The 26651-nt window shown below is 38.2% G+C and overlaps 3 protein-coding genes and 1 pseudogene across 3 annotated transcripts; all 4 read left to right on the top strand.

The window, feature by feature from the left end:
* Positions 1-841: 841 nt before the first annotated feature.
* LOC131760810 (interferon alpha-1-like) lies at positions 842-1411 on the top strand. The gene has a single exon (XM_067041415.1). The coding sequence runs from the start codon at positions 842-844 to the stop codon at positions 1409-1411; it is 570 nt and encodes a 189-aa protein (XP_066897516.1).
* Positions 1412-5417: 4006 nt separating this feature from the next.
* On the top strand, positions 5418-5943 carry LOC131760809 (interferon omega-2-like; annotated as a pseudogene).
* Positions 5944-13229: 7286 nt separating this feature from the next.
* Positions 13230-13931, top strand: LOC131761264 (interferon alpha-1-like). Its single transcript, XM_059071789.2, has one exon. It carries the CDS (start codon positions 13362-13364, stop codon positions 13929-13931), a length of 570 nt encoding a protein of 189 aa, XP_058927772.1. The 5' UTR covers positions 13230-13361.
* A 12117-nt stretch (positions 13932-26048) lies between these two features.
* LOC131760933 (interferon omega-1-like) lies at positions 26049-26651 on the top strand. The gene has a single exon (XM_059071069.2). The coding sequence runs from the start codon at positions 26064-26066 to the stop codon at positions 26649-26651; it is 588 nt and encodes a 195-aa protein (XP_058927052.1). The 5' UTR covers positions 26049-26063.

Here is a 26651-nt window from a genome sequence, read left to right as displayed (position 1 = left end):
ATTTGTAAGTAAAATGCAAAAAATATGATATTTTATTGTGTAATTCGACTAAAGTTGTTTAACACATCCATAATTATGGCAAGTGCTAAACAGAAAAAAATGCTGACAATATCTAGATGAATATCTAGCAGTTAGTGTAATTAAAAATTATTTTCTGATATGAAACAAAATTAAAAGTTAAGTACCTAAATATAAATATTAAAGAAATAATTTAGTTTTTCTATGATTTTGAGCAGCTTTGAATGATTTTTAAGTATGTCTGTACATTGGTATTATCATAAAGTATTTATCTAAATTTTATTTGAATATATAATTTGATACATTCCTACTTATATAAGTAAATATATTACATTAAAATCACTTTGAATACTTAGTTATAAAGTTAAATTAAAATTCAATAGCTTTTACATTTAAATTATAGCTTAAAATTTTACGTATTCTTAACCCTGCACTGAACAGAAAGAGTAAGATTTGCACTTCCTTTTTCTATGTATATAGTAAAGACACACATGGAGTACAAAAATAGATACACAGTATATCTGTGGTATCAAAATTTCATGCTGGGGGCAATTAGGAAAAAACTATCTAAAAAGGCTCTGTGGGCAGAGGAAAGAGAGGCAATAATGAAAAAAGAAAAGGTTGAGAAATGTTGCCCTAACCCATCTGGAGAGTGCAAAATGAAAATAACAGAAGTAGAAAGTAAGAGGGAACATTCAGAAAATGGAAACGAATATGTCCCTATTTAAGACCCAGGCCTGAAGGAAGGCCTTCAGAGAACCTAGAGAGCAGGGTTCTCAGAGTCCCCACCTCAGCCATGCCAGCAGCACCTGCAGGGTCCCCGATGGCCCCAACCGTGTCCTTACTCCTGGCCCTGGTGCTGCTCAGCTGCAACTCCACGTGCTCTCTGGGCTGCGACCTGCCTCAGACCCACAGCCTGGCTAACACCAGGGCCCTGAGGCTACTGCAACAAATGAGGAGAATCTCCCCCTTCTCCTGCCTGAAGGACAGAAATGACTTTGGATTCCCCCAGGAGGCATTTGGAGGCAACCAGTTCCAGAAGGCTCAAGCCGTCGCTGTCGTCCATGAGATGATCCAGCAGACCTTCCAGCTCTTCAGCGCCGAGGGCTCGGCGGCCGCTTGGGATGAGACCCTCCTGGACAAGTTCTGCACTGCACTTTTTCAGCAGCTCACTGACCTGCAAGCCTGTCTGATGCAGGAGGCGGGGCTGGAAGGGACTCCCCTGCTGAAGGAGGACTCCATCCTGGCTGTGAGGAAATACTTCCACAGAATCACTGTCTATCTGCAAGAGAAGAAATACAGCCCTTGTGCCTGGGAGATTGTCAGAGCAGAAGTCATGAGATCCTTCTCTTCATCAACAAACTTGCAAGAAAGACTCAGGAGGAAGGAATGACACACACCTGGTTCAACACGGAAATGATTCTCACTGCCTAACGAGACCACACTTCCACCTGTGCTGCCATGTCAAAGACTCTCATTTCTGCTCTCATCATGTCCTGAATTGAATTAATTTGTCAAATGTCTTCAGGAATATTAAGCAACATGATGTTCTACTCTACAGAAACTAGTTCCTCAAAGATGCCCATGCTGATCTATTTATCTATTTAAATATTTATTTATTTAACTATTTACAAAGATTAAAATTATTTTTGTTCATATAATATTATGTGCACGATTACACTGTAGTTTCAGAGAAAAAATACATTCTTTGTATTTAGTCAATTTATTATTTTCTTTGTTCATTAAATTCTTTTTGCTATAGAAAACTTCTTGTATTTGTTTATTATTTTTAAAAAATTACATCTTGGTGTACACACACACACACACACACACACACACACAATGAATACTACTCAGCCATAAAAAAGAATGAAATAATGTCATTTGCAGCAACATGGATGGACCTAGAGACTATCATACTAAGTGAAGTAAGTCAAAGAAAGACAAATACATATCACTTATATGCAGAATTTAAAATATGATACAAATGAACTTATTTACAAAACAGAAACAGAGTCACAGACATAAAAAACAAAACTCATGGTTACCACAGGGGAAAGGGGAGAAGGGATAAATTAGGAGCTTGGGATTAGCAGGTATAAATTACTATATATAAAAAAGATAAACAATAAGGTCCTACTGTATAGCATACAGAAGTATATTCAGTACCTTTTAATAAACCACAATGGAAAAGAATATGAAAAAGAATATAAATATGTATAACAGAATCACCTTGCTGTACACCAGAAACTAACAAAACGTTGTAAATCAACTATACTTCAATAAACAAGCAAACAAAAAAAGAAAGTTAAAACGTTTAGCTTTCCTGACAAAAGAAAAAAAACAGCACATCTGATTGTAACCTGATTAAAGAATGGATAGTACAGTTCACTACCCTTTACTATGTTATTCAAGTTATAAGTAAAAAGAGACTTCCTCTAAGCTAGGTTTTATGCTGCCCTCAGGACACAGAAGTGAACGTAACAATTCAACTGTACTTTCTTGTATTGTTGATTTCTGTAGAGAAACCAGACTAAAAACAATAATCATAATTAATATTAGTTATATAAATGTTATACTGAGAAGAAGTAGAAAAAAATGAATTTCTCAGCAGTAGCTGGAGCAAGGTATGTCAGGAAATAATAACAAAAGCAGTCAATATCCTCTACATTTGAGGGGCCAACATGCAAGTACAAATGTCCTTTGGAGAATGGATTTTTGAGTCTGCAATTTACAAGCAATTCCATGAACTGAAAGCCAAGGAACAGAAGTAGTTATATGTGAAGAGTGAATAGAATGAGAAAAGGACTTAAAATTGATTCATAGAACCTTCAACTAGTAAGAGGAAAGAGCCACCAGGGAAACAGAGGTAGAATGGCCATAAGTTAATAGGATAAAAGGGAACGGTGATAAGAGCCTATTTAAACTGCTTTCAGAATTGCATCATTCCAAACGTGGATTGAAACTGCTAGGAACGTCGGGAAAATAGATGTCATTGGAGATCTTAGTGAGAGCTGATTTGGAGAGTTAATCACCAGAAATCACACTGGAGGAAGGGTGAATAAGAGAAGAGAAGTTAGTGACAATATATATATATCATCTGGGAGATCTGCCTTCTGAAATGCAGGAGAGAAATAAAGTGGGAACTAGAAACAATTGTGGATTTTTTTTCTGCATAATTTTCTCTTTTTAAAGAATATTAATCTCTGGGTAGATTTCATGGGTTTGATATATTGGCAAATCATATTAATATGTCTAATATTTTATTTATTTTAAATCATGACATTTAATTACTTACAATGTTAATTATCATTCTTTTGATTAATAGGATGTCGAATGTCAGTCAGCTGCTCTGTGGATTGAAACCATCCACTAATTGGGGAAACAGATGAGAGGTGATTTGATGGAATTAATCAGCATAAACCATACTGGAGTAGGTGGAAGGGTGACAAGAGAAGATCTCCCATTGTAATTGTTTCACCCTCGGAGTCACTTTACTTCTCTTACTCTCATCATAGTTATATTTACATTTGTTTTCCTTTTGCCTCAGTGCATCCAGTGCAATGACAGCTTTCTAAGAAAGTTGAATGGAGAAGGAAAACAATGAAATATTGAACATTATGGAAAATAATGGTACAGGCCCTCTTTGTTTCCATTTTACCTCCTTATTTTGGAACTAACCTCAAGATAAAAAAGAAAGTAATTCAGAAGATCAAGACAACTGCTGCCCAGAAAAATACTAAATTAAAATGAACATATAAAAATTTAAAGACTCTGAAACTAGTAAGGCAAAGATGGTTAGTTTTCTCTAGCATCATGTACTTGCCTCACTGCCCTGCATTTTCACTGTGAGACAAAAAATGATGAGTAAAGAAGTTCAGCAGAAATGTAGTCACTGAATAATCTAGGGACAGTAATTAAATACTTCAAAATAAGCTTCTAATGGTAGGTAAATCGTCATTGAATTCCTGTGGCTAGCTCAGAAACTTAAGAACATAATGAGTATTCAAGAGTTTAATGAATTAAATTCAATACAGAAATCAACATTTAGCAAAATAAAATTCATTTAAGGTAAAGGTGAAAAAAAAAAAAGGATGAATTACCCAAACCCATGCCCCTTGCGTGAGCGCACACACACACACACACACACACACACACACACACACACACAGTGCATAATGTTTGGCTTGTGTCATCTGGAAGCTGTGGAAATACTTGACACCTGAGTACCCAATGAAAAGAAGAGGGATTGTTCACAGAAACACTGTTGGGTCTAGGGCAGTTGATTGTTTGGGGGACAAAAGCAATTACACTCCAGTAAAGTTTTGCTAAAAGTTGAAACTGTGATGAGCTGACTCAATGGCAGCTTATTTAAAGAGTTAGTGAGAGTCAATTGGACAATGTGTGGCTTGTGTGAGCACTGAGCCAGAAGGTGAAATTAAACATGTGCTAATGGGTGAGGGGAGGTGGTACCACGAAGGATAAACATGTTGTGGGGCTTGGAATTAGAACTGAAATGCCCACGTGCAACTAAAAAAATGAAGAAACCAGCCATGGATATGGGGAACAACCTGAAGAGAAATTAGTAGGAAAATGTTGAAAGAGTGGAAAATGCCAGTTGCATTTCTGGTCTTGAGGCCCTAGCAAAGCACTGCCACCTGGTCATACTTTCTGTACACAAAATCTGAGAGTATTATTCATTAATAATTTTGTCTTGAGTAATTAATATGAACCCTAGATAATAATAAAATTGTGAACAAGAAATAGACCTTTCTCCTAAGGGAGTTACTTGTCAAACAGGTCAAGTAAATCTTTTCTTTTTTCTTTTGGCCGCACTACAGGGCATGTGGGATCTTAGTTCCACGACCAGGGATCAAACCCAGGCCCTTGGCAGTTGAGAGCACAGAGTCCTAACCACTGGACCACCAGGGAATTCCCAAGTAAATCCTTTCTTAAGAGGATAAATCCAGAGGACTGAGGCAGCTTGGCCGACAAAGGAAATAAAGAGGGCAAAACCAGAGCCCAGGATCAGAGGTAAAATTTTGTTCTTAGCAAGGAGAACTGTTCGCATACTTTTGATTTTAACCAAGAGACTTCTCATTTGAAAGCTTTCAATTCATTTATATTGAAACATCTGAAGATTTTTGGCAAATTAAACAGAAATAGTGAAAACAATAATCTAAATGATTGATGTCTTCTAATCTATTCTAATCTATTTAGAGCATACATAAAGGAAAGGAAAAAAAGAATAAACATCCAGAAAATGAAACATTACAATATTATATTCAAGAGACATTTATAGAAAGGACTTCAGAGAAATTAGGAGCCAGGATTCACACAGACACACACCTCATCCAGGCTATCAGCATCCCTAAGATCCTCAATGTCCACCCTGTCTGATGGCCCACTTGGTGGTTAGCTGTAGCAGCATATGTTCCTTGGGCTGTAACCTGTCTCAGAGGCATGGATTGGTTCACAGGAAGACCTGATGCTTCTGAGACAAATGAGGAGGATCTCTCTAATCTCCTGAGTGAAGGACATCTCTGGGAGACAGTGGATGGCAGCCAGCTCCAGAAAGCCCAGGCCATCTCTGTCCTCCACGAGACGCTCCAGCAGACCTTCCACCTCTTCCACACAGAGCGCTCCTCTGCCGCCTGCTGCCTGTTTGTCCTCTTGGACAAACTCTGCACTGAATTCTGTAAGCAGCTGGAAGATCTGGATGCCTGCTCGGTGCAGGTGATGGGAGAGGAAGAATCTGCCCTGGGAGGGGTGGGATCTACACTGGCCATGGAGAGGTACTTCCAGGGAATCCATCTCTACCTGAAAAAGAAAAAAGACAGTGATCTTGACTGGGAAATTGTCAGAGTGGAAATTATGTGCTCATTCTCTTCATATTCAAATTTTCAAGGAAGATTAAGAAGTTAGGTAAGGGACCTGGAGATGATATTTTAATATACTAAGTCACATTCCCATGTGTTCAGTCATTTTACAGAATCTTATTTCTCCTTTAGTCTTAGAATGCATTGGGTTAAATTGCTCAAAATTGTGTTAAAATGTTGTTCTTAAATGATTATCTCTAAGGGCATCATTCCTTGAGAGATACCTACAATGATGCTATGTATGTATGAATGTATTGGGGGAAATTCTGGTTTCCTACTCAACATGCAACCAGGTTGGAAGTCTTCATTCCCCACCTCATATCAACAACAACAAAAATGCAGGACAAACTGAAAAACAGCAACTCTTCTTAGATCCATCAGAGAACTAAGGTCACAGTGCAAGCTGCTGCCCTTATAATTGTGGAGAGAGGAGGATGCAGAGATCATGGCTTACTTGGAGCAGAACTGCAGGACAGGAACCAGAGCTGAAACTAGTATTGGTAGGAACACTTAAACTGTAATTGAAGAATTACTGGAGCATCCACATGGATGAGCTTGAGATTTAAAAACTGACTGTGGGATGCCCAGTTTCTGAGGGCCCTACACGTTTGTGAGTCTTATTTTCAGGACCTCACCAGGTGCTCACTGTGAAGGTCAAAGAAGAACCTCCTGGTGTTTCCAGCAGAGGTAGGAAAAAGGAGATCATTTTGAAGCACTCTCAGTGTTCTGTTCCCCTTAACAAAGGCCTGTCCTCAAGGAAAACTATTTTACCAGAGCCTAACCCACCTCGGGGAAGGGAAATACCCAACTTCAAACCCCTACAACTTCCCTGTCTCATGGGGACAGGAAATAGGATGGTAAAAAATCTGAGAAGCACCTGTGAAGATCACAGCACAGGAGCACAGACTCACTAAAACACTGAGACATAATCGTAGGATTATATAAAACTTCGCCTTTCCCCATACGTATCATCACATCATCTCTGTCCTGTACTATAGGGGATTAAGACTGAAAAGAACTGCAAATATCAGACTTTATTTAAGAGCAAATCTCTAGGGAAATCCAAAGACAAAAGAGGAGAAAAAAGCATGGACAAAAGAAGAAATTTTAGTCTCTGACATCTACAGCTAGAACAAACAGTAAACGTAGGGGTCCTAGCAAGATAAATGCAAAACCTCATTCTAAAGGTCAATTTACCTCAGTTCCTTTTACCCAGTACCTCATGTTCAGCTTTCAACAAAAACTTTCAAGGCACACTAAAAGGCAAAAGACACGGTTTGAGGAGACAAAGCAAGCATCAGAAGTAGACTCAGATATGGCAGAGATTTTGGAATTATCCTACCAGTAATTTAAAATAACTACCATTAATATGCTGAGGGCTCCAATGTATTCATATACTCATTCATTTATTCATTCATCTACTTTATCTATGTCATACTATGTATCGTAGTTAAAATAGGTTTGTTCACATAATACCATGTTTACCTTTATAATATATTAAAATACAACAAAAATATACACTTTTTTGTGAAATTGTTTTCTTATTTGATTTATGAAATTCTTTCCCTGACGACTTCTTGGAATTGTTTATTTTTGAAAAAAAAGGCATAAATTTGCAACTCATATTGAAGAATGGATGATGAATTCAAATTACTCATTCATTTTTTCCAGTTGGTTATATTTAAAACTTCATATTTCTATGCCACATTATGTGGTTATTCTGGGGATATAGAGGAAAATAAAGCAATTGCAAAAATCTATTCTCTTGGAACTTTCAATTTTGAAGAGAAAGAGACATAAAACATTAATCATGCTTAATGAATTTCAATTTTCTATCATCCTACAGTGAGAGGTAAAAGACAAGGGATTTTTTCACCAGAAGCTTGAATGAGTGATATCAAGAAGGAGGAAAAAGTAGGTGTATTCTATAAGTGCCTGAGAAGTATCTAAAGGCAAGACATCCCATTGGTAGATGAATCTGCTGATCTGGAATCTCCAAAAATGTACATTGTTGTTATTAATTTGCAATTGTTTGCTGCAAATTTGCAAATCAGGGCATGATAATTGATGTGTTTACTCATGAGTGTAGAATGAGAAGATGACCTAAAGCTTATGAAGATGTCTAACCTTTAAGGCTAAAAGACAAGGAGAGGCTGCAAAGACCACAAAGATGGAGTAGCCAGTGCAGTCAGGAGACAATCAGGGAAGAATGATCTTCAGAAAGTATTGAAGAAGAAAACAAAGGGTTTGAAAATTGAGCAGTACGTTTAGGGAAGGATAGGGCTAAACTATCCAGTGGATCTGGAAACACAGATGCCTTTGGTGATTTTAGTAAGATCTGGTTTGGTAGAAAAGTAGGCCAGAAACCAGACTGGTGTAGACTGAAGGATGAATAATGGTAGTGTGGTAAATTTTTTCCTCCCTCTTTTTACCTAGATCAGTCTTGCTAGAGTTCTATAAAATTATTAAACATTTAAAACAAATTCTTGGTTTCTTTTATTTTCTTCATAGATTTTCTATTTCCTTGATTTTTGCTATTATCCTTATTGTTTCCTTCTATTTATTTTATGTCTAACTGTTCTTGTGACTGTTCCTTTCTTAATTTCCTGCCTTCTCTTGGATTAATTGACCTTTTTCATATGATTCTATTTTCTGTTTTATCTCCATTATTGGCTTAATAACTATTCCTTTCTGTTTCAATTTTAGTTTTCTCTATACTGTTTACCATATATTATTTCAAGTTATCAAACTCTACCTTTTGTGGAGCTTTCCATATATTGTAAGAATCTTTAGTATGCTTCATTTGTCACCCTTCTCTCCTAGGCTACTGTGCCATACCTATTAATACTACATGTGTTTTGAACTGCTGGATACATTTTTATTATTTTTGTATTAAACTAACACTTTTTCTTATTTTGCATAGCTCAAAGTTTCTGTCTGGTATCATTTTCTCTTTTGAAGAATGTCCTTTAACAATTGTTATAGGACAGGTCTGATCATGATGAATTCTCTCAGCTTCTGTTTCCCTGAAAAAGTCTTTATTTTAGCCTCAGTTGGACGGATAAATTTTCTGGATTTAAAATTCCGTTTTTTTTTTTTTTTCCCCTTCTGCCATTAAATATGCCTTTTAATTGACATCTACCTTGCATAATTTCTGATAAGCTATCCAAAGTATTCTTGTTTTTCTTTCTTTGTAATGTAATGCTCTTTTGATACGTAATTGCTTTAAAGTTTTTTTCTTTATTACTTGTTGTCAGCAATTTTATAATGTTGTGCTTTGCTGTGGCTCTGTGTGTGTGTGTGTGTGTGTGTGTGTGCATGTGTGTGTGCACGCTGCTGGGGATTCACTGAGCTTCTTGTATCCATACATTTGTTGTTTTAATCTAATTCAAAAGATTATCTGCCATTATTTCTTCCAATATTTTGGTTGACTCTTCTCATTCTTTTCCTTCTGGCATTCCAAACATCTGAAGCTCTTATCTCATTCCATGCTTCCTTTTGGACAGATTCTACTGTTGTGTCTTTAAGGTTACTGATCTTTATGTCTATACTTGAATTTTCATTTCAGTTATTATGTTTTTCATCTCTAAAAGTTCATATTGGTTTTTATTTATATCTTCCATTTCTTTCTTTTTTTTTTTTTTTTTTTTTTGCGGTACGCGGGCCTCTCACTGTTGTGGCCTCTCCCGTTGCAGAGCACAGGCTCCGGACGCGCAGGCCCAGCGGCCATGGCTCACGGGCTTAGTTGCTCCGCGGCATGTGGGATCTTCCCGGACCAGGGCACGAACCCGTGTCCCCTGCATCGGCAGGCGGACTCTCAACCACTGCGCCACCAGGGAAGCCCTATATCTTCCATTTCTTTACTTATCTATACCTCCAGGAAGAGAGTCAAGATAATTGTTGAGCTCAAGGAGACATTTTTCTTGTCTCAGCATCACAGCCAGTTTTCTAGATGTTGATGGTAGTAGGACATGTTCAAGCCTTCTTATACATCATGAATGGAACTTGAATTGTCCTAATTCCCTTTAACAAATCTAATTTTATGTCAATTCTGTATTCCATCTGGATTTTATTTTCATCTATCATATAGCATAAGAGTTTACACTGATTTCTGCTTAGATTGCCAGGTAATCATTCTGGAAACATTTTATTGAAAGTTAATTCCACCATTTGAACATCAGATACAGCCTTTATCCTAAATCTAATTGTTACTGACAATATAACAGTCTTAGAATTTATGTGTTTTAGTAATTTGGCTACCTAATTTTTCCCTTTGTTACATAGCTTTTTCTGTTATTATAAAACACATCTTTTTGTGTAGAGATTGATAGCCAAGACTTCTACTCTATTGCTTCCTTTCTTTCTGATAGAAATTAAGATTTGATTTATATGTAGGGCAATGACTTCAGGAAACTCACAAGCTCTTAAGGGATTAATAAGTAGTCAATTTGCAATGGATATAATAGTCAGAGACACTTTCTTCATAAGATGAAAAAATTAAACTGAAAATTTCTCTACCTCAATATCCAAACTTAAGAGCAAAATTAGGTGAAAGCCAGGACAAAACACAATAACATCCATCAACAAAATACAGAGAGCAAGAAAGTGTGTAATTTTGGCATGGAAATATATAAGAATTTCAAGATATAAAACGTAAGTAATTATTTATGATGTGATAATAGGATTATGCATCACATCTAGATTCTGTTAGGAATCGAGATATTTGGTTTTGAGGAATTCATTTAACTTCTCTGACCATCAGTTTTCCCAAATGTAAAGTAGGATGGAAATATTCCTAGAGTTGTTTTGAGTATTAAACAAACAAGGACATTTAAAAGCATTTAGCAGAGTATCTTCCACGGAGTGAGAGCTTAACAGATGGTGGCTATTATGTTTTCATATAGATCTACACGAGAGTAGTGAAACTCCTACCCCTCTCTCTGTAACTGACTGCAAAACACTGACAGTCTAAACAACATATTTAGGAAGTATCATGAAGAAATTAGACACCCTTAATATCAGGAATAAGTCTGAAGTATATGCAATCAGAAATTGGTGGCCTGTGAATATCTGGTACAGAGATCAGTCTCCAAAGGAAAGTTGAAAAAATTACATATATTTGAATAATATATAGTATATAATGTATGATGGCATGTATTATTGTATAGAACATATTAAAAATATATATGATATTTATTTGCTGATTCTGATACCTGGCACACTTCCCCTTTCCTCCCTACTTTCCTGGATCCCATTCTTTCACTCCCATATCGTAATTGTTTCCTTCTTCCCAGTGAAGAAATGCCCAGTGTGCTCTCCTCACTCACTTTGCATTAACCTGTAAAGCCCATTCATACAGCTGTTTCCTATTCCCTTGTGGTTTCTCACTGTCAATTTTACTTGAGTACAGAACCACCAACTGAAAGCGAAAGTTGTGTGAAAGTTCTAGGTTTCTTGGAAACTCCTATATGAGAGGACTTTTTCTTTTCTTTTTCTCATGGTGAATATTTTTGGAAATGAGTGAATGTCCTTGTTACAATGATGTAACAGTAGCTGTAGCAAAAAGGAAATAGAAAGCAGGTTCCATTTCATTCTGTGGACTATTAAAATATTTATGGAGGAGTACCCCCTATTGGCCAGGATGGACAATGACAGCAGCCAATCTGAAGACCTGGCTTCTGTTCTATGCCAAAGTCTAGTCCTCTAGCAGGAGATGTTTCTTCAGAGCTAAAAACACTTTTTCTTGGGAAGAACTGTCTCTAATAGTCTAAGAAGCCTGCTTCCTTAGCCTTTAAATATATACATTTTTGATGATGGATCTTTTTTTATAATTAATTTTTATTGTAGTATAGTTGATTTACAATGTTGCATTAGTTTCTGCTGTACAGAAAAGTGAATTAGTAATACATATACATATATCCACTCTTTTTTAGAATCTTTTCCCATATAGGTCATTACAGAGTATTGAGTACAGTTCCCTGTGCTGTACAGTAGGTTCTTATTAGTTATCTATTTTATATATAGTAGCGTGTATATGTCAATCCCAATCTCCCAATTTATCCCTATCCCACCTTCCCCTTGGTACATCTGTGACTCTATTTCTGTTCTGTAAATAGGTTCATTTGTATCATTTTTTAAGATTCCACATATAAGCAGTAAATATTTTTTAAAATATACTTTTTTTAAAAAAAAAGATTGGTTAGGTTCACAGCCAGGTTGAGCAGAAGGTATAGAGATTTCCCATATATTCCCTGCTCCTATATATGCATAGTCAGACCATCATCAACATTCCTCACCAGATGGAACATTTGTTAATACTGCTTCCAAGAGTGTGAAAATTAGTTCTTGGGGGTGTGAACACATCTTAGACAGTACAATGGTTTGGGGAGCTCCAAAGTTCAACCTTGTCTAACAAAACCTTATTTAGTATTTCTGTTCTCTCATTGTCTTGTGAGATACACAAAATGTATGCAAGATCAGGGCTACAAACCTATAGGTAACAGATGGCTGTGATTGGAGGCTTTCTCTCCATCCTTCCCTGCATCTTAGTCATACTGTGAGAGGTGGCCTGTGCATACTTCTTGCTGCCATTGGCTGTCTTGTGGATGTTGTTTATGTTTAATCCTCATCACTGCTGAGTGTGATGTGGGCCTTGGGAATGAAATACAAATAGTTTCTATTCCATGATTTAATTCTATTAAAGTTATTCAACACACCATTCATTATGTCTAGTGCTAAACAGATAAAAAATGTTGACAATAACTTGAATATCTAGCAGCTGGTGAAATTAATTATTTTCTCATATGAGGTAAAATTAAAAGTTAAATACAAAAATAAATTTAAAAATAATTTAATTTTCAATTGCTCTTAGCAGTTTTAAATAATTTAAAATATTTCATTACATTAAAATTACTGTATTTTTAGAAACTGTTAACTTGCATATGTAATTTTCTATATTACAATTTATATAATTAAACAAACTTATAAGTCACTCAGCAAATTTAGTTATAAAGTTGTGTCAATAGCTTTTAAATTTAACTTGTAGCTTAACATTTTTATTTAGTCATTATTAATCCTGCATTGAATAAAAAGAGTAAACTGCACTTTCTTTTCCTATGTACAGGATAGAGATATCCATGGAATACGTAACTATATACACAGGATATACATGTTATCAAAATATCGTGGGGGGGCAATTAGGAAATAATATCTAAAAAGGCTCTGTAGGTAGGGGAGGAGTCAATAATGGAAAAAAATGGTTGAGAAATGCTGCCCTAACCCATTTGGAGAGTGCAAAATGAAAATAAAAACAGAAGTAGAAAGTAAGAAGAAACATTCAGAAAATGGAAATGAATATGTCCCTATTTAAGACCCAGGCCTGAAGGAAGGCCTTCAGAGAACCTAGAGAGCAGGGTTCTCAGAGTCCCCACCTCAGCCAGGCCAGCAGCACCTGCAGGGTCCCCGATGGCCCCAACCGTGTCCTTACTCCTGGCCCTGGTGCTGCTCAGCTGCAACTCCACGTGCTCTCTGGGCTGCGACCTGCCTCAGACCCACAGCCTGGCTAACACCAGGGCCCTGAGGCTACTGCAACAAATGAGGAGAATCTCCCCCTTCTCCTGCCTCAAGGACAGAAATGACTTTGGATTCCCCCAGGAGGCGTTTGGTGGCAACCAGTTCCAGAAGGCTCAAGCCGTCGCTGTCGTCCATGAGATGATCCAGCAGACCTTCCAGCTCTTCAGCGCCGAGGGCTCGGCTGCCGCTTGGGATGAGACCCTCCTGGACAAGTTCTGCACTGCACTTTTTCAGCAGCTCACTGACCTGCAAGCCTGTCTGATGCAGGAGGCGGGGCTGGAAGGGACTCCCCTGCTGAAGGAGGACTCCATCCTGGCTGTGAGGAAATACTTCCACAGAATCACTGTCTATCTGCAAGAGAAGAAATACAGCCCTTGTGCCTGGGAGATTGTCAGAGCAGAAGTCATGAGATCCTTTTCTTCATCAACAAACTTGCAAGAAAGACTCAGGAGGAAGGAATGACACACACCTGGTTCAACACGGAAATGATTCTCACTGCCTAACGAGACCACACTTCCACCTGTGCTGCCATGTCAAAGACTCTCATTTCTGCTCTCATCATGTCCTGAATTGAATTAATTTGTCAAATGTCTTCAGGAATATTAAGCAACATGATGTTCTACTCTACAGGAACTAGTTCCTCACAGATGCCCATGCTGATATATTTATTTATGTACTTAAATATTTATTTATCTATTTTAATATTTATTTAACTGTTTATAAGATTTAAATTATTTTTATAATATCTTGTCTACCTTTACATTGTGTAATATAATAAAATATGTTCTTTATAATTAGTTTATTTTGTCTTGCTTATTAAATTTTTATTATAGAAAACTTCTTGTATTTATTCTTTAAAAAGAAACACCAAGCCTGATTGTGCAACTTGATTAAAGAAATGGATGTCACAATTCATTTACCCATCACATTATATTCAAATTAAAAGTAATAAGTGACTTTCTGTAAGCCAGGTTGGATGTTGCCCTAAGGATATAAAGGTGAACACAACAAATACAGCTCCTGCCCCCTTGTTTCTTTGATTTTTGAAGAGAAAGAAATCTGAAAATAATAACCATACTTAATGGTATAATGAGAAGAAGGAAAAACAAATGAATTCTCTCACCAGAAGCAAGAGTGGAGAATGTCAGGAAATAAAATAATAGCAGTAGATACCCACTCTAGTTGACTGGAAGACATTTAAGTGCAAATGTCATTTTTAAGTTGGATATGTGAGTTTATAATTTAAAAGGAATGCTGTAGCTGGAGGTACTTTATCTGGCAAATGAAAGCCAGAAATGGAGGTAGTTGTGTGGGGAGATAGTGAAGAGTGAGAAAAAGACTTAAAATTGATTCTGAGGATCTTTCACCTTTAAAGGGAGGGGAGAGAAGAGCCACAAAGGAAACAGAGGTGGAATACATTACAAGGACAATAACAGAGAACAATGATAAGAGTGTATTTAAGAAAATAAAGTGCTTAGAAGAAATCAGTGGATTCATGGAAGATGTGGATTGAAACTACATGCTACATCAGGAATACAGATGGCATTGGCAACCTTAATGAAATTTGGCTTGGTGGAGTGAATAAGCGGAAACCACAATGGAGTAGGTAGAAGCGTAAATCAGAGAAGTTAGTGACTCTGAGGTGGAGAAGGAAATAGTGTGGGATCTGGTAAATAATGTCGGTTAGTTTTTCTGTGCATAGCTTTCCTTTTGATGTAGTATATCTTTTTTCTAAATGATTTTATGTAATCAATGTACTAGCAAATCATATTAATGTGTTTATTATATTTATTTTAAATCATGACTTAATTACTTACAATGACAATTTATCTAAGTTAATACTACTTTGTATATCAGTAAGCTGCTCATCATTTAAAAAAATTCATTAAGCAGGAATAGATAACTAATTCAATCACTCATCAAAAAATCTAATTACTACTGATAATGTAATGTTTCCTGGAATTATTGGCTTTATTAGTTACATTACTTAACTTTCATCATTGTGACACTGGTTACTACGGCAACTTTACACACATTTCATTTTATATTAGAGCTAGGTATGAAAAGAATTCTTTTATATTACTACTTGGTAATTATTCCTAATTTTATGAATATCACAATCTTCTGTGGATTCTAAAATAACAAAGATTATACTGAACATAAAGACTGACAGACTTCCTTCAAAAAAGGAAAGTGGGAAACTGGATCAGGCAACCTCTTCTCAATACTTAAGGTAAAGGAAAAAAAAGAGTCAAAACCATCTGAAAATATAACATGAACCATGGAAATCCATAGAGCAAGAGAGTGTTGCATATAATTCAGGAGTAAAAACAGATTTAACAATGATAACAGAAATCCAGAATACAAAGCTCAAAAAAAATCACCTGTAACTTACAATAAAAAATTTTTCATTGAAATTCCATTCTGCTTGTACACGTGTTATGTCGTGAAACCCACTTAATCTAAGCCTCAGTTTTTCCATAAATAAAATGGGTTCAAAATATTTATATTTTTTATGAATACTAAATGAACTCATGCATTTTAAAGCATTTAGCATCATATATTAGAGTAAGGAATTAAGATATACTAGGTATTTTCCTGTTTTCCTTCAGACAGTTGTATATGAGAATATTATATGTCTCTTTCTATAAAATTCTCAGGAACTGTGACCTACTTTTCGGTAACTGACCTCCAAGGGAGGCAGCCTAAAAAAACAGAATTCTGTCATGAATTTTAGAGAAGGTTGAAAAATTGTCATTTCATTCCTCATTTCAAAGAAGTGTCTTGTTTACATTCAGAGATGAAATGGTGGTTTGTATTGATATCTGAGAGATGGGAATAAATACTTAGATAAAGGACAGTGAACATGCTATCTATTTAATGGTTCTGGCACCTGGCACATTCCCTCCCTCTCAGCATTCCAGGATACACTCCCATATCACAATATTTCCTTCCCCTCCAAGGTAGAAATTCCCACACCATCCTTCTTATTCACTTTTTACCTCTTCACCATTCACCCTTCCGCTGTTTTTTCAGCTTAATGGTTTTCCTAAAAAGCAGAACAACACAAGTAGAAAGCAGAAGTTAAATAAAACTTCTAGGTTTGCAGAAACATCTTCAAGAGAGGCTTTCCTTAATTTCAGCTGAGTATGATGTAATAGTAGCTGTAGCTAAAAGGAAACAAAGCAGAATCCAGCTTATGGGTGGGAAGATGAAACTCCTCTCAGGGAAGACAGCCCTCAGGTGGCTAAGTGCAACAAGAGCAGCGACCAAGACTGGAGGACAGGCCTCTGATCTATGCAGAAATCCTACCACTTCCTGGGGATGTCCTTTCATGCTACAAAAAGGCTTCTTCTTGGTACCAATTAATTCTAATGCTGTCATAAACTTTTTTCTTTACTCTTTGTTACAAAGAGAAAGAGTCTCCAGAGTCTCTGGCTTCAGGCAGGGCATGGACTCTTTGGGATCAGGCAAAGGGACAAAGATGTGTTCCTTGCCTACAACCCACTATGCAGACCAGAACCTCCCTTTGAATTACTCCTTCCATGTACAACAAAACAGGCAGAGCTGCCAATCTGGACATGGAATTCAATGATAACCAGGAAAACCTCAGGTTTATAATGCATTAAACAACTGTCAACAATAAAATTTTAGTTTCACAGATTTATTCCAAATATGAGACTTCAACTATTATTAAATAGAAAAATATTCTCATTGCCACTTTGAATAACAACCTTGACATCTATTGTACTCAGTAGTAAAAATTCTGCCTAGGTAGCAAAAGAGAGAAGCTAAGAAGTGTGAATGAATAGTATCTGAGAGCTTAGTGACATTTTTAAAAATTCAAATGTATCAATTTTGGTGTAAGTTGAGAGAAGTTTCTGTAATGAATATTTTCATTGAGGTATTTCACTGGGGAATATGTGTGAATTGCTAAGGTAGCAGGGAGGGCCTGCAACTGTGTGTGTGTCTCCAATCTTTTCCTGAGGTTACCCACTCAACATTTGGATTTGCTGTTCTCCAACTTGGAGTTGGCCAGGGCCTTAGTAAAATTTCAACAGACTTTTGTCCTTTGCTGTCTTGTTCTCCCCTCTGGAGGAGGGGCAGATGGAAACATTCAGCAGATGGAGAAGGCTTGGAAACATTTGGCTTCCCAGCCTGTATTGGTCAGGGTTTTCCAGAAACAGAACCAGCAGGAACCAGAGAAAGGGAGATATTGATATTTTAAGGAATTTGCTTAAGTGATTGTAGAGGCTTTGCAAATCCAAAATCTGCAGGGTAGGCTGCAGGCTGGAAACCCAGGGAAGAGTTGCTGTTCAAGTCCAAAGGCAGTTATCTGGCAGAATTCCTTCTTATTCCTGGGAGGGTCAGTCTTTTTCTATTAAGGCCTTCAACTGATTGGATGAAGCCCACCTGTAATACGGAAGGTAATATGCTTGACTTAAAGTCTACTGATTTAAATGTCAAATTCCTGTAATCTCATGTAAAACCTACCTTCACAGAAACATCTAGAATAGTGTTTGACCAAGTATCTGGGTGCCATGGTCTAGCCAAGTTGACATATAAAATGAACTATTATATTGTTCCTTCCTAATTCATGTCTTAACATTTTTCAAATATTATTCCTCTTCCATTCTTTGATGGCTGCTTATGTATTTTGTATATTTTACTTAATTTTCCTTATTTTGTTGGTTTCTGGGTGAGGAAATTCTGAGATCAGGCTTCATTTAGCCACCTTGCCAGGCAACTCTCTGTAGCCATGTCCTGTTTCATCTGAAGTTAAAATTTTGTATATATTAAAAAATAACCAACTTTTTTTTATAGGTTAGCTATTTCTCATGAGCTTACAAGGTTACCGTGGGCCTCCTCTCTCCTTTTAAAATCTAACCTTACTGTCAATTCTCCATTCCATCAAGATTTTACTATCACATATGGTATGAGATGAATTTTTTTTTTTTTTTTTTTTTTTTTTTTTTTTTTTTTTTTTTTTTTTTTGCGGTACGCGGGTCTCTCACTGTTGTGGCCTCTCCCGTTGCGGACGGAGCACAGGCTCCGGACGCGCAGGCTCAGCGGCCATGGCTCACGAGCCTAGCCGCTCCGCGGCATGTGGGATCTTCCCAGACCAGGGCACGAACCCGTGTCCCCTGCATCGGCAGGCGGACTCTCAACCACTGTGCCACCAGGGAAGCCCGAGATGAGATTTTATTTTGATTTCTTCCTAGATTGCTAACTAATCATCCTAGAACCATTTATTGAAATGTTTTTCCATCATGTTAACATCAGATATATCTTTGATCTTAAATCGAATTAATACTGATAATTCAATTTCAGAATTGAAATTTAATAATCTGTTTACCTAATTTCTCCCTTTATCACACTGTTTTTAGTATTACTACTATAATCTCATTTCATTTTCTAGAAAAGATAGGTATGCTAAGAATTCTTCTATTCTTTAACATTATTTGCATTCTTCCTGATTACATTTATATTTCATCCTCAATGTGGAGCATCAATTTTATGAAAATCACAGGCTCCTGGGGATGCACAGATAACCAAACTGCAATGCGTATAATAGCCTGGGACAATTCCTTCATAAGATGGAAGACTGAAACTTGATCAAGGAAGTTCTCTTCCACAATATCTAAGGTAAAGAATAGGTGGAAACCAGCAAAAATAAAATAAAATAGTATGCACCAATAAAAAGAAAACAACGGAGCAAGACATTTATTTAATTTTGGGATCAAAGTATATTTAAAAACTTAATAGAATTCTAAAACATGAAACGTTTTCAACTGCCTATAATATGCAATATAGGGTTCTGTATTGAATCTTGACTCTGCCAGTAATTACGTGTGATCCTAGAAAATTCACCTAACTTCTCTGAGTCTCAGTTTTCTCAAATGTACAATAAGGTGAAAATATTCTAAGAATTATTGTACTAAACTAACACATTTTAAAACACTTAGTAGGCTATTTTCCACAGAGTTAGGGCTTAAATATGCTATTTTCTTATTTTTTCATTTAGATATCCATCAGAATAGTGAAGTCTCCCACCTCTTTCTCAACACCTGCAAAAACATGACAGTCTGAAAACGTAATTCTGTGAAGTGTTCTGGAGAAGACTGAAATATAGTCACTCTTCACATCTAAGGTAACTGATTTGTTTTTCAGTTCCAAAATGGCGGCCTGCATAAACATCTGGAAGAAAAGTTAGTTTTCTAAACTGAAGTGAAATATGTATAGTATTAATTTGCAGATTTTGATATCTGGCTCCTTTTGCCCTCCCCTCCTTGCTTTTCTGAATCATATTCTTATATTTTCATACATACCACAGTTACTTACAGGCATAGCTCAGAGTATTGTCGGTTCAGTTCCAGACCACCACAATAAATCTAGACCTCAATTAGCAGAACTAGAATTTAAATCCACTGAAACATATATTTTTCTCTCTAAAATTACCCTCATCTCCACTAAACACAGCCAAATCAAGACTAATTTGTCTGCAAAACCTGGTCAATTGATCATATAGACTCCTCCAAACTGGCTGAGGTAGAACTCCTCAGAAGGAGTCTCAGACTGAATTCCCAACAGGCCTCTCAAGGCCAGGAAAGTCATGCCCAAGGCATCAGGCTCTGCCTCAGTGGATTTCTTAGTCCCCCAAATATTGAGACTTTTGCAAATACCAGGAAACAGTCTTTCCATTCACCTGATAAGTCTGCTCAGAACCCAAGAGTCCCCAATTTCTGGAGGGACTGGGCAGAGAGAAATGTTTTAATTCTACCCACAGGTGTAGTTTACCAAAATTGCTGTAAATCATAACAAACTTGAGGGGAAGGGCTTCCCTCTATCTGGAAAACACAGATAAAAACCAGTAACTTTCCAGACAAAACCCATAAAAATTATAACCACATTCACCAGTTCACTCAGTAACCAATGTTTTTGTTTCCTTTTTATGAAGCCATCAGGTTTTCCATTAGGATACCTTAATTTCTTACCCTGTTCAGCAGTATAATCTGACATTTATCAGAGACCTGTTATTGTCAAAAGGTCCTTCCTATGAATCTTCTTGAAGATGAAGTACTTTTGCAAACGCATCACAGTACAACATTGTCTATAAATGACAGAAGACTTAAAAAGCCATGTTTAAGCACCTGATTACAATGTAATCCATAAAGAAACTTGGTTACAATAACTAGAATTATAACCCATTATAATCTTAACCCTTAAAAACCTTAATTTCTGGCAAAAACGAAGAAGCAAGTAATTGTGCATTTCCTGATTGGAAACTTACACTTTAGTCTTTCTCTCCTAAGAAGGCAAGGGTAGGTAATCTTAGGCCCGCCAGCAATTAATGTTTCAATATTTTATCCTATTTGAAATGACCCAGATAGTCAATGAATTCTCTTCATTTAACTTCATTTAGTTTCAAGTTACCAAAATCTGGAGAGACTATTTTACATAGACATTCCCCGAACATAATTTATTTCTACAGAGTTTACCTAAAAGCTCTTCTTTCTCCTTTACTCTTAGAGATCACATAAGATTAAGTTCCAGAGAGCCCAGGTAGTCATTTACATCTCAAAGACATAAGAGAAATACCAATTCCTTCTAGAAAGCTGGCTTAACCAATTACAAAAGGCTTACTTTGATACAACAGCGGAGCCATTAGAGACCATTGTTCTCTCTATCTCTTGGCAGCCCCCATTAACCAAGGACAGCCACCACAAACTAGTAGACAGCCACCACACCATTACCCCTGCAACTTTCGGGCCCCGCATGCTAGTGAACAGCCTCTGCAACTTTCCATTACCCTTCCTGTATTTTCCAACATCTCTGTGCTCATGGCAGTTTCCTTGGGCTCCTGGCTGCTCCGCCAATTGTTGGGCTGCACCCCACAGGCCTACAAGTCCTGTGCTTGCCCAGCTTCAAGACTGAAGAGCCCAGAGTCAGCAACAGAGACATCAATGGTTTAATGGAAAGGGGAGCTTACACTTCTGAAGCAAGGTCCTGGAGTGACACCCCACCATGTGCGGTGTGCAGTGGGCCAGACTTGGTGGCAGTCTTCGATCCTGGTGGGGGAAGGTGTTGCAGGAAGGGGGACCCCTTCCAGGGTCTGAGAGTGGGCTCTTGTCTAACACTTGGAAGTGAATTGTCCAAGGAGACACACGTGCTGACAAAGCAAGAGACTTTATTGGGGAGGGGTGCTCAGAAGGAGAGCAGCAAGGTAAGGGAACCCAGGAGAACTGCCACATGGCTCACAGTCTCAGGTTTTATGGTAACGGGGTTAGTTTCCGGGTTGTCTGAGCAATCATTCTGACTCAGGGTTCTTCCTGGTGGCGCGCCCATCATTCAGCCAAGATGGATTCCAGTAAGGATTCTGGGAGGTCAGGAGGACATATGGACTGGCGTTTCCTCTCTCTTTGACCTTTCCGGAAATCTTCTGGTTGGTGGTAGCTTGTTAGTTCCACGTTCCTTACCAGGACCTGCTGTTGTAATATAACTCATGCAAGTGGCTACTATCTTGCCTGGCCAGGGTGAGCAGTTTTGGTCAGTGGTTCCACTAACAAAGTGGAGATTGCCAGTTCTAGGGGTATTGACAGCAGGTGGGCTCATTAGTTACCAGGGAAACCAGTAGAGGGGCATACCCCTCACCGCCCCTTTGATAAGATAACTAACTAGCTGGGGCCTGGTGCAAGTACATAAGAAGGTAAGTCATGTGCATAGGGTGTAGGTGAAGAAGCAGGCACTGGTGGGGCAGGGGATGTACAGAAAGCAAGAGAGCAGCCATCTTGAGTGGCCTGCCACACATACGTACATACGTTAATTTAAAAAATACTTTATTGCTATAAACTACTAATGGTCATCTGGGCCTTCGGCAAGTCAGAATTTTTTTGCCGGTGAAGGTTTGAACAATCCTGAAAATTAAGGCGATGTGACACAGTGACATGGAGTATGCAAAAGCTGTTAGAAAATGGCACCAATAGACTTGCTTGACGTAGGGTTGTCATAAACCTTCAATTAGTAAAAAGTGCAATTATCTGTGAAGTGCGATAAAGCAAAGTATGCCTGTACTTCCTCTCCAATGTAGAAATTCGCAGTATGCTCCCCTCATTCACTCCTGCTTCACCTGCACCAGCCATTCATACAGCTGTTTCCTGTTCCTTTGTGGTTCTGGCCACCAATTTCCCCTTAAGAGTACAAAGCCACAAATTAAAAGCAAATGTTGAGTGAAAGTTCTGGACTTTTCAGAAACCCCTATATAAGAGATTATTGTTTTTCTTTTGATGAATATTTTTGGGAATGAGGGGATGTCCTTGTTACAATATTGTAACAGTAGCTGTAGCAAAAATGAACTGGAAAGCAGGATCCATTTTACTCTGGAGGCTATTAAAACACTTATGGAGGAAGAGTGCCACTTACTGGCCAAGATGGACTAGGACATTGACCAAGTCTGCAGAGCAGGATTCTTTCTGTTCTAGGCAGAAGTCTGTCTTCTTCCACTAGCATTTTCTTTGGAGCTAAAAGAGGATCTTTCCTGGAAAGTACTGACACTGATAACTTGGCTAAGCCTGCTTCCTTAGCTTTGCATCTCAAAGAGGGAAAATACTCCCAGCTTCAGGCAGGACATGTCTTTGGGCTAAGGCAGCTGTGTGGAGAGAAGGGTCAGAATGTGTTCCTTGCCTCCAGGCTGCTCAGCTGGCCAAGGCTCCTGAATCATTATTTGCTTTACATACTGTAGGACTCTTGGAGGCTTAGAGCCTGCCATTCTGGGTGTGGAAATGCGAGGGGAATCAGAGAAATAGCTCCTGTTTGAAGGTGCATTAACTCTTTCTTAAGAGTATGTTGTCAGTTTTTCAAATCCATTCCCAGTATGAGATCATGTTGCTTGACTTTACAGTTAGGAGAAAATTGTCAATGTCCCTTTGAATAATGACTGCACTTGCATCCCTTCCACATTGACTCAGTAGTAAGAGTGAACACAGACATACATAAAGGAATTTCAGAGAATACAATTGTTGCCAACTGACAGCCTGAGTGAGGTATGTCTATTTGCGTAGAATTGAGAACTATTAAGGTAATCCAACATTGTAATTGGCGAAATTAACCAGGAAGCGTGCATGCGTGCATGCATGTGTGTGTGTGTGTATGTGTGTGTGAATTGCTCAGGTAGCAGGGAAGGGCTTCAATTTAGCCTAGATCTCTCAAATCTCTGCCTTAGGTTACAGACTTCGTAACCAATTGACAGATGAGAGGGCTCTCTAATTTACATGTTAAATATTTTTTTCCCTTTGTCTTTCTATCTTCCTTCACCACTTTGGGAGCCCATTTCAGGGCAGGACAACATGGACATTTTTTGGACTCACATGGCTCTGTCTTTGTGGTTGCTTAACATCTTTCAAATACGATGATTCCTTCTATTCTTTGGTTGATGCTTTTTTTAGGTTTAATTTACACTTTGTCATTTTGTCAGCAGAAACGTCACTTCTCTTTTTCACTTTCATGACTTTCAGAATTACCTTTGTTTTATTTTTGCCCACAAACAGCTCTCAAGTTTTGCTTTCTAGGAAAGTTGAAATGAGAAACAAAAAAATCTCAAGTCTTGAAGATCATAGAAAATAAGGTGAAACCCCTTTGCCATTCTTTTACTTCCCATTTTATTAACCTCAGGATGAAATGGAAAGTAACTATGGCCAGTAAATCACCATGTAAAAAATAAGTTCCTAATTTTTTTTGGTTGTTATTTAAATTTAAAACAAAACATCATGAATAAGTAAAGGAAACCAGGCTATTTCTCTCTGACATAATCTGGGCCTCATTGCTCTGCGTTCTGAGCACGAGGCAGAGATGAACAAACAAGCCCAGTAGAAATACGTAGACTGAATGAACAACTGAAGGTCGCTAGTTTCTGTGATGTAAACTTCTAATGAGAGAGAGCATCATCACTGAATTCCCTATAGCCAACTCAGAAATTCTGAGCGTAACAAAAGTTCAACAGTTTAAAAGAGTCGAACAATAAAAGCTGTACTGTCAAAATAAAAATTGTCTACTAAAGGTGAATTGCAATTGCAATTGAATAATTCCTCCACCTACTTAGACAAAACAAACTTTTGCTCTCAGCATCTGCGGGCTGCTGATACTTTCGATACCTGGGGACACAGGTAAGGAAAGGAGGAGGTCCCCACTGAGAACGAGGGTCCTTCACACTAACACTCCAGGGGCAAGGGTGCGGGTCCTGGAAGATGAGTTATTTTGCAAACAAAGAAACAAGCCCCCCCACAGTAGAATTCTGAAGTCCTCGGGATGTGGTGAGCCTGCCCTCAGGGAGTGAGCCCCAGAGAGTTTGTGTTGAGGACACTCTGTCATTCCAGGAAAGTGCTACTAGATGTGATAACTACCTTGTGAGTGAGGCGGTGCTGGAAAATACAATTAATTATCTTGGAATTAGAATCTGCATACCTACATTCACCAGAAGAGAACCAAGATTCCTGTGGAGGGTATTGGCACAGCCTGTGGAGCACTATAGGTCTCCTGTAAGAAAATGGTTGAAAGAAAGGGCGATGTCTAGTATATTAGTCCTGACCTTGTGGCCCCAGTGAAGAATAACCTCAGGAACTTGAATGAATGCCTTCTAGAAAGAAGAGAAACACCTGAGAAGCTCGTTCACTAGTAATCATAAGCCTCTGCTCTGAATAAAACAGAAAACAAAACCAGGCTTTGGTTCTAAACATCTTATTTACCATGCATGGTCTGGTAATTACTTAACAAAATACAGAAACCTATAGGGGTGAGGGACCCCAACTTCCTATGTATAAAGTAAGGATGGTAAAAATGTAGTCCAGAATCAAGGACAAATTTTGTTCCTAACATAGAGAACAGCAATATTTATACATACTGAAATGTGTACAGGGACTTCCCTGGTGACGCAGTGGTTAAGAACCCGCCTGCCAAAGCAATGGACACGGGTTCAAGCCCTGGTCTGGGAAGATCCCACATGCCGCGGAGCAACTAAGCCCGCGAGCCACAACTACTGAGCCAGCATGCCACAACTACTGAAGCCTGCATGCCTAGAGTCCGTGCTCTGCAACAAGAGAAGCTACCTCAGTGAGAAGCCCGCATATTGCAACGAAGAGTAGCCCCCTTTTGCTGCAACTAGAGAAAGCCCATGCGCAGCAACAAAGACCCAACGCAGCCAAAAATAAATAAATAAATAAATTTTAAAAAGAAAAAATAATAAAATAAAATAAAATGTGCACATAAGTATGTGCACGAATCTTTACATACCTACATATACTTCAGCCTTTAATTAGTTTCTCATTTAATATCCTTTTGGATTGACAACATCCAAAGTTTACTGGGAAACTTAAACTTCTATTGTAAATTAAGAGTTTAGATTGATTACATCTTCTTAGGTCAAAAGAAAATATCTAAATGAAAACACAAATTGGAAGTGAAAGTAGAGAGAAATTTTCAGAAAATGGAAACTGTCTTCCCTATTTAAAAGCCATACTTAGAAAGGATGTTATCAGAGAACCTACCCCCAAGGTTCCCCCAGATGCGTGTCTCAGCCAGGCCAGCAGCAGCCTCATTTGCCCCATGGCCTTCGTGCTCTCTCTACTGACTGCCCTGGTGATGTTTAGCTACGGCCCTGGTGGATCTCTGGGCTGCTACCTGTCTCAGAACCACGTGCGGATTAGCAGGAAGAACTTCATGGTTCTGGGCCAGATGAGGAGAATCTCCCCTCGTTTCTGTCTGAAGGACAGAAAAGACTTCGGTTTCTCCCAGGACATGGTGGATGGCAGCCAGCTCCCGAAGGCCCAGGCCACCTCTGTCCTCCACGAGATGCTCCAGCAGACCTTCCGCCTCTTCCACACAGAGCGCTCCTCTGCCGCCTGGGACACCTCCCTCCTGGACAAACTCCGCACTGGACTCCATCAGCAGCTGGAGGACCTGGACTCCTGCTTGGTGCAGGCGATGGGAGATGAAGAATCTGCCCTGGGAGTGACGGGCCCTACACTGGCCATGAAGAGGTACTTCCAGGGAATCCATCTCTACCTGAAAGAGAAGAAATACAGTGACTGTGCCTGGGAAATTGTCAGAGTGGAAATCATGAGAGCCTTGTCTTCATCAACCAACTTGCAAGAAAGGTTAAGAATTATGAATGCAGACCTGGGATCATCTTGA

Source organism: Kogia breviceps, chromosome 8, assembly GCF_026419965.1.
Source record: "Kogia breviceps isolate mKogBre1 chromosome 8, mKogBre1 haplotype 1, whole genome shotgun sequence".
Classification (NCBI taxonomy): domain Eukaryota; kingdom Metazoa; phylum Chordata; class Mammalia; order Artiodactyla; family Physeteridae; genus Kogia; species Kogia breviceps.
Note: the sequence above shows the minus strand (reverse complement) of the source record. Positions and strands in the feature narration are given on the sequence as shown.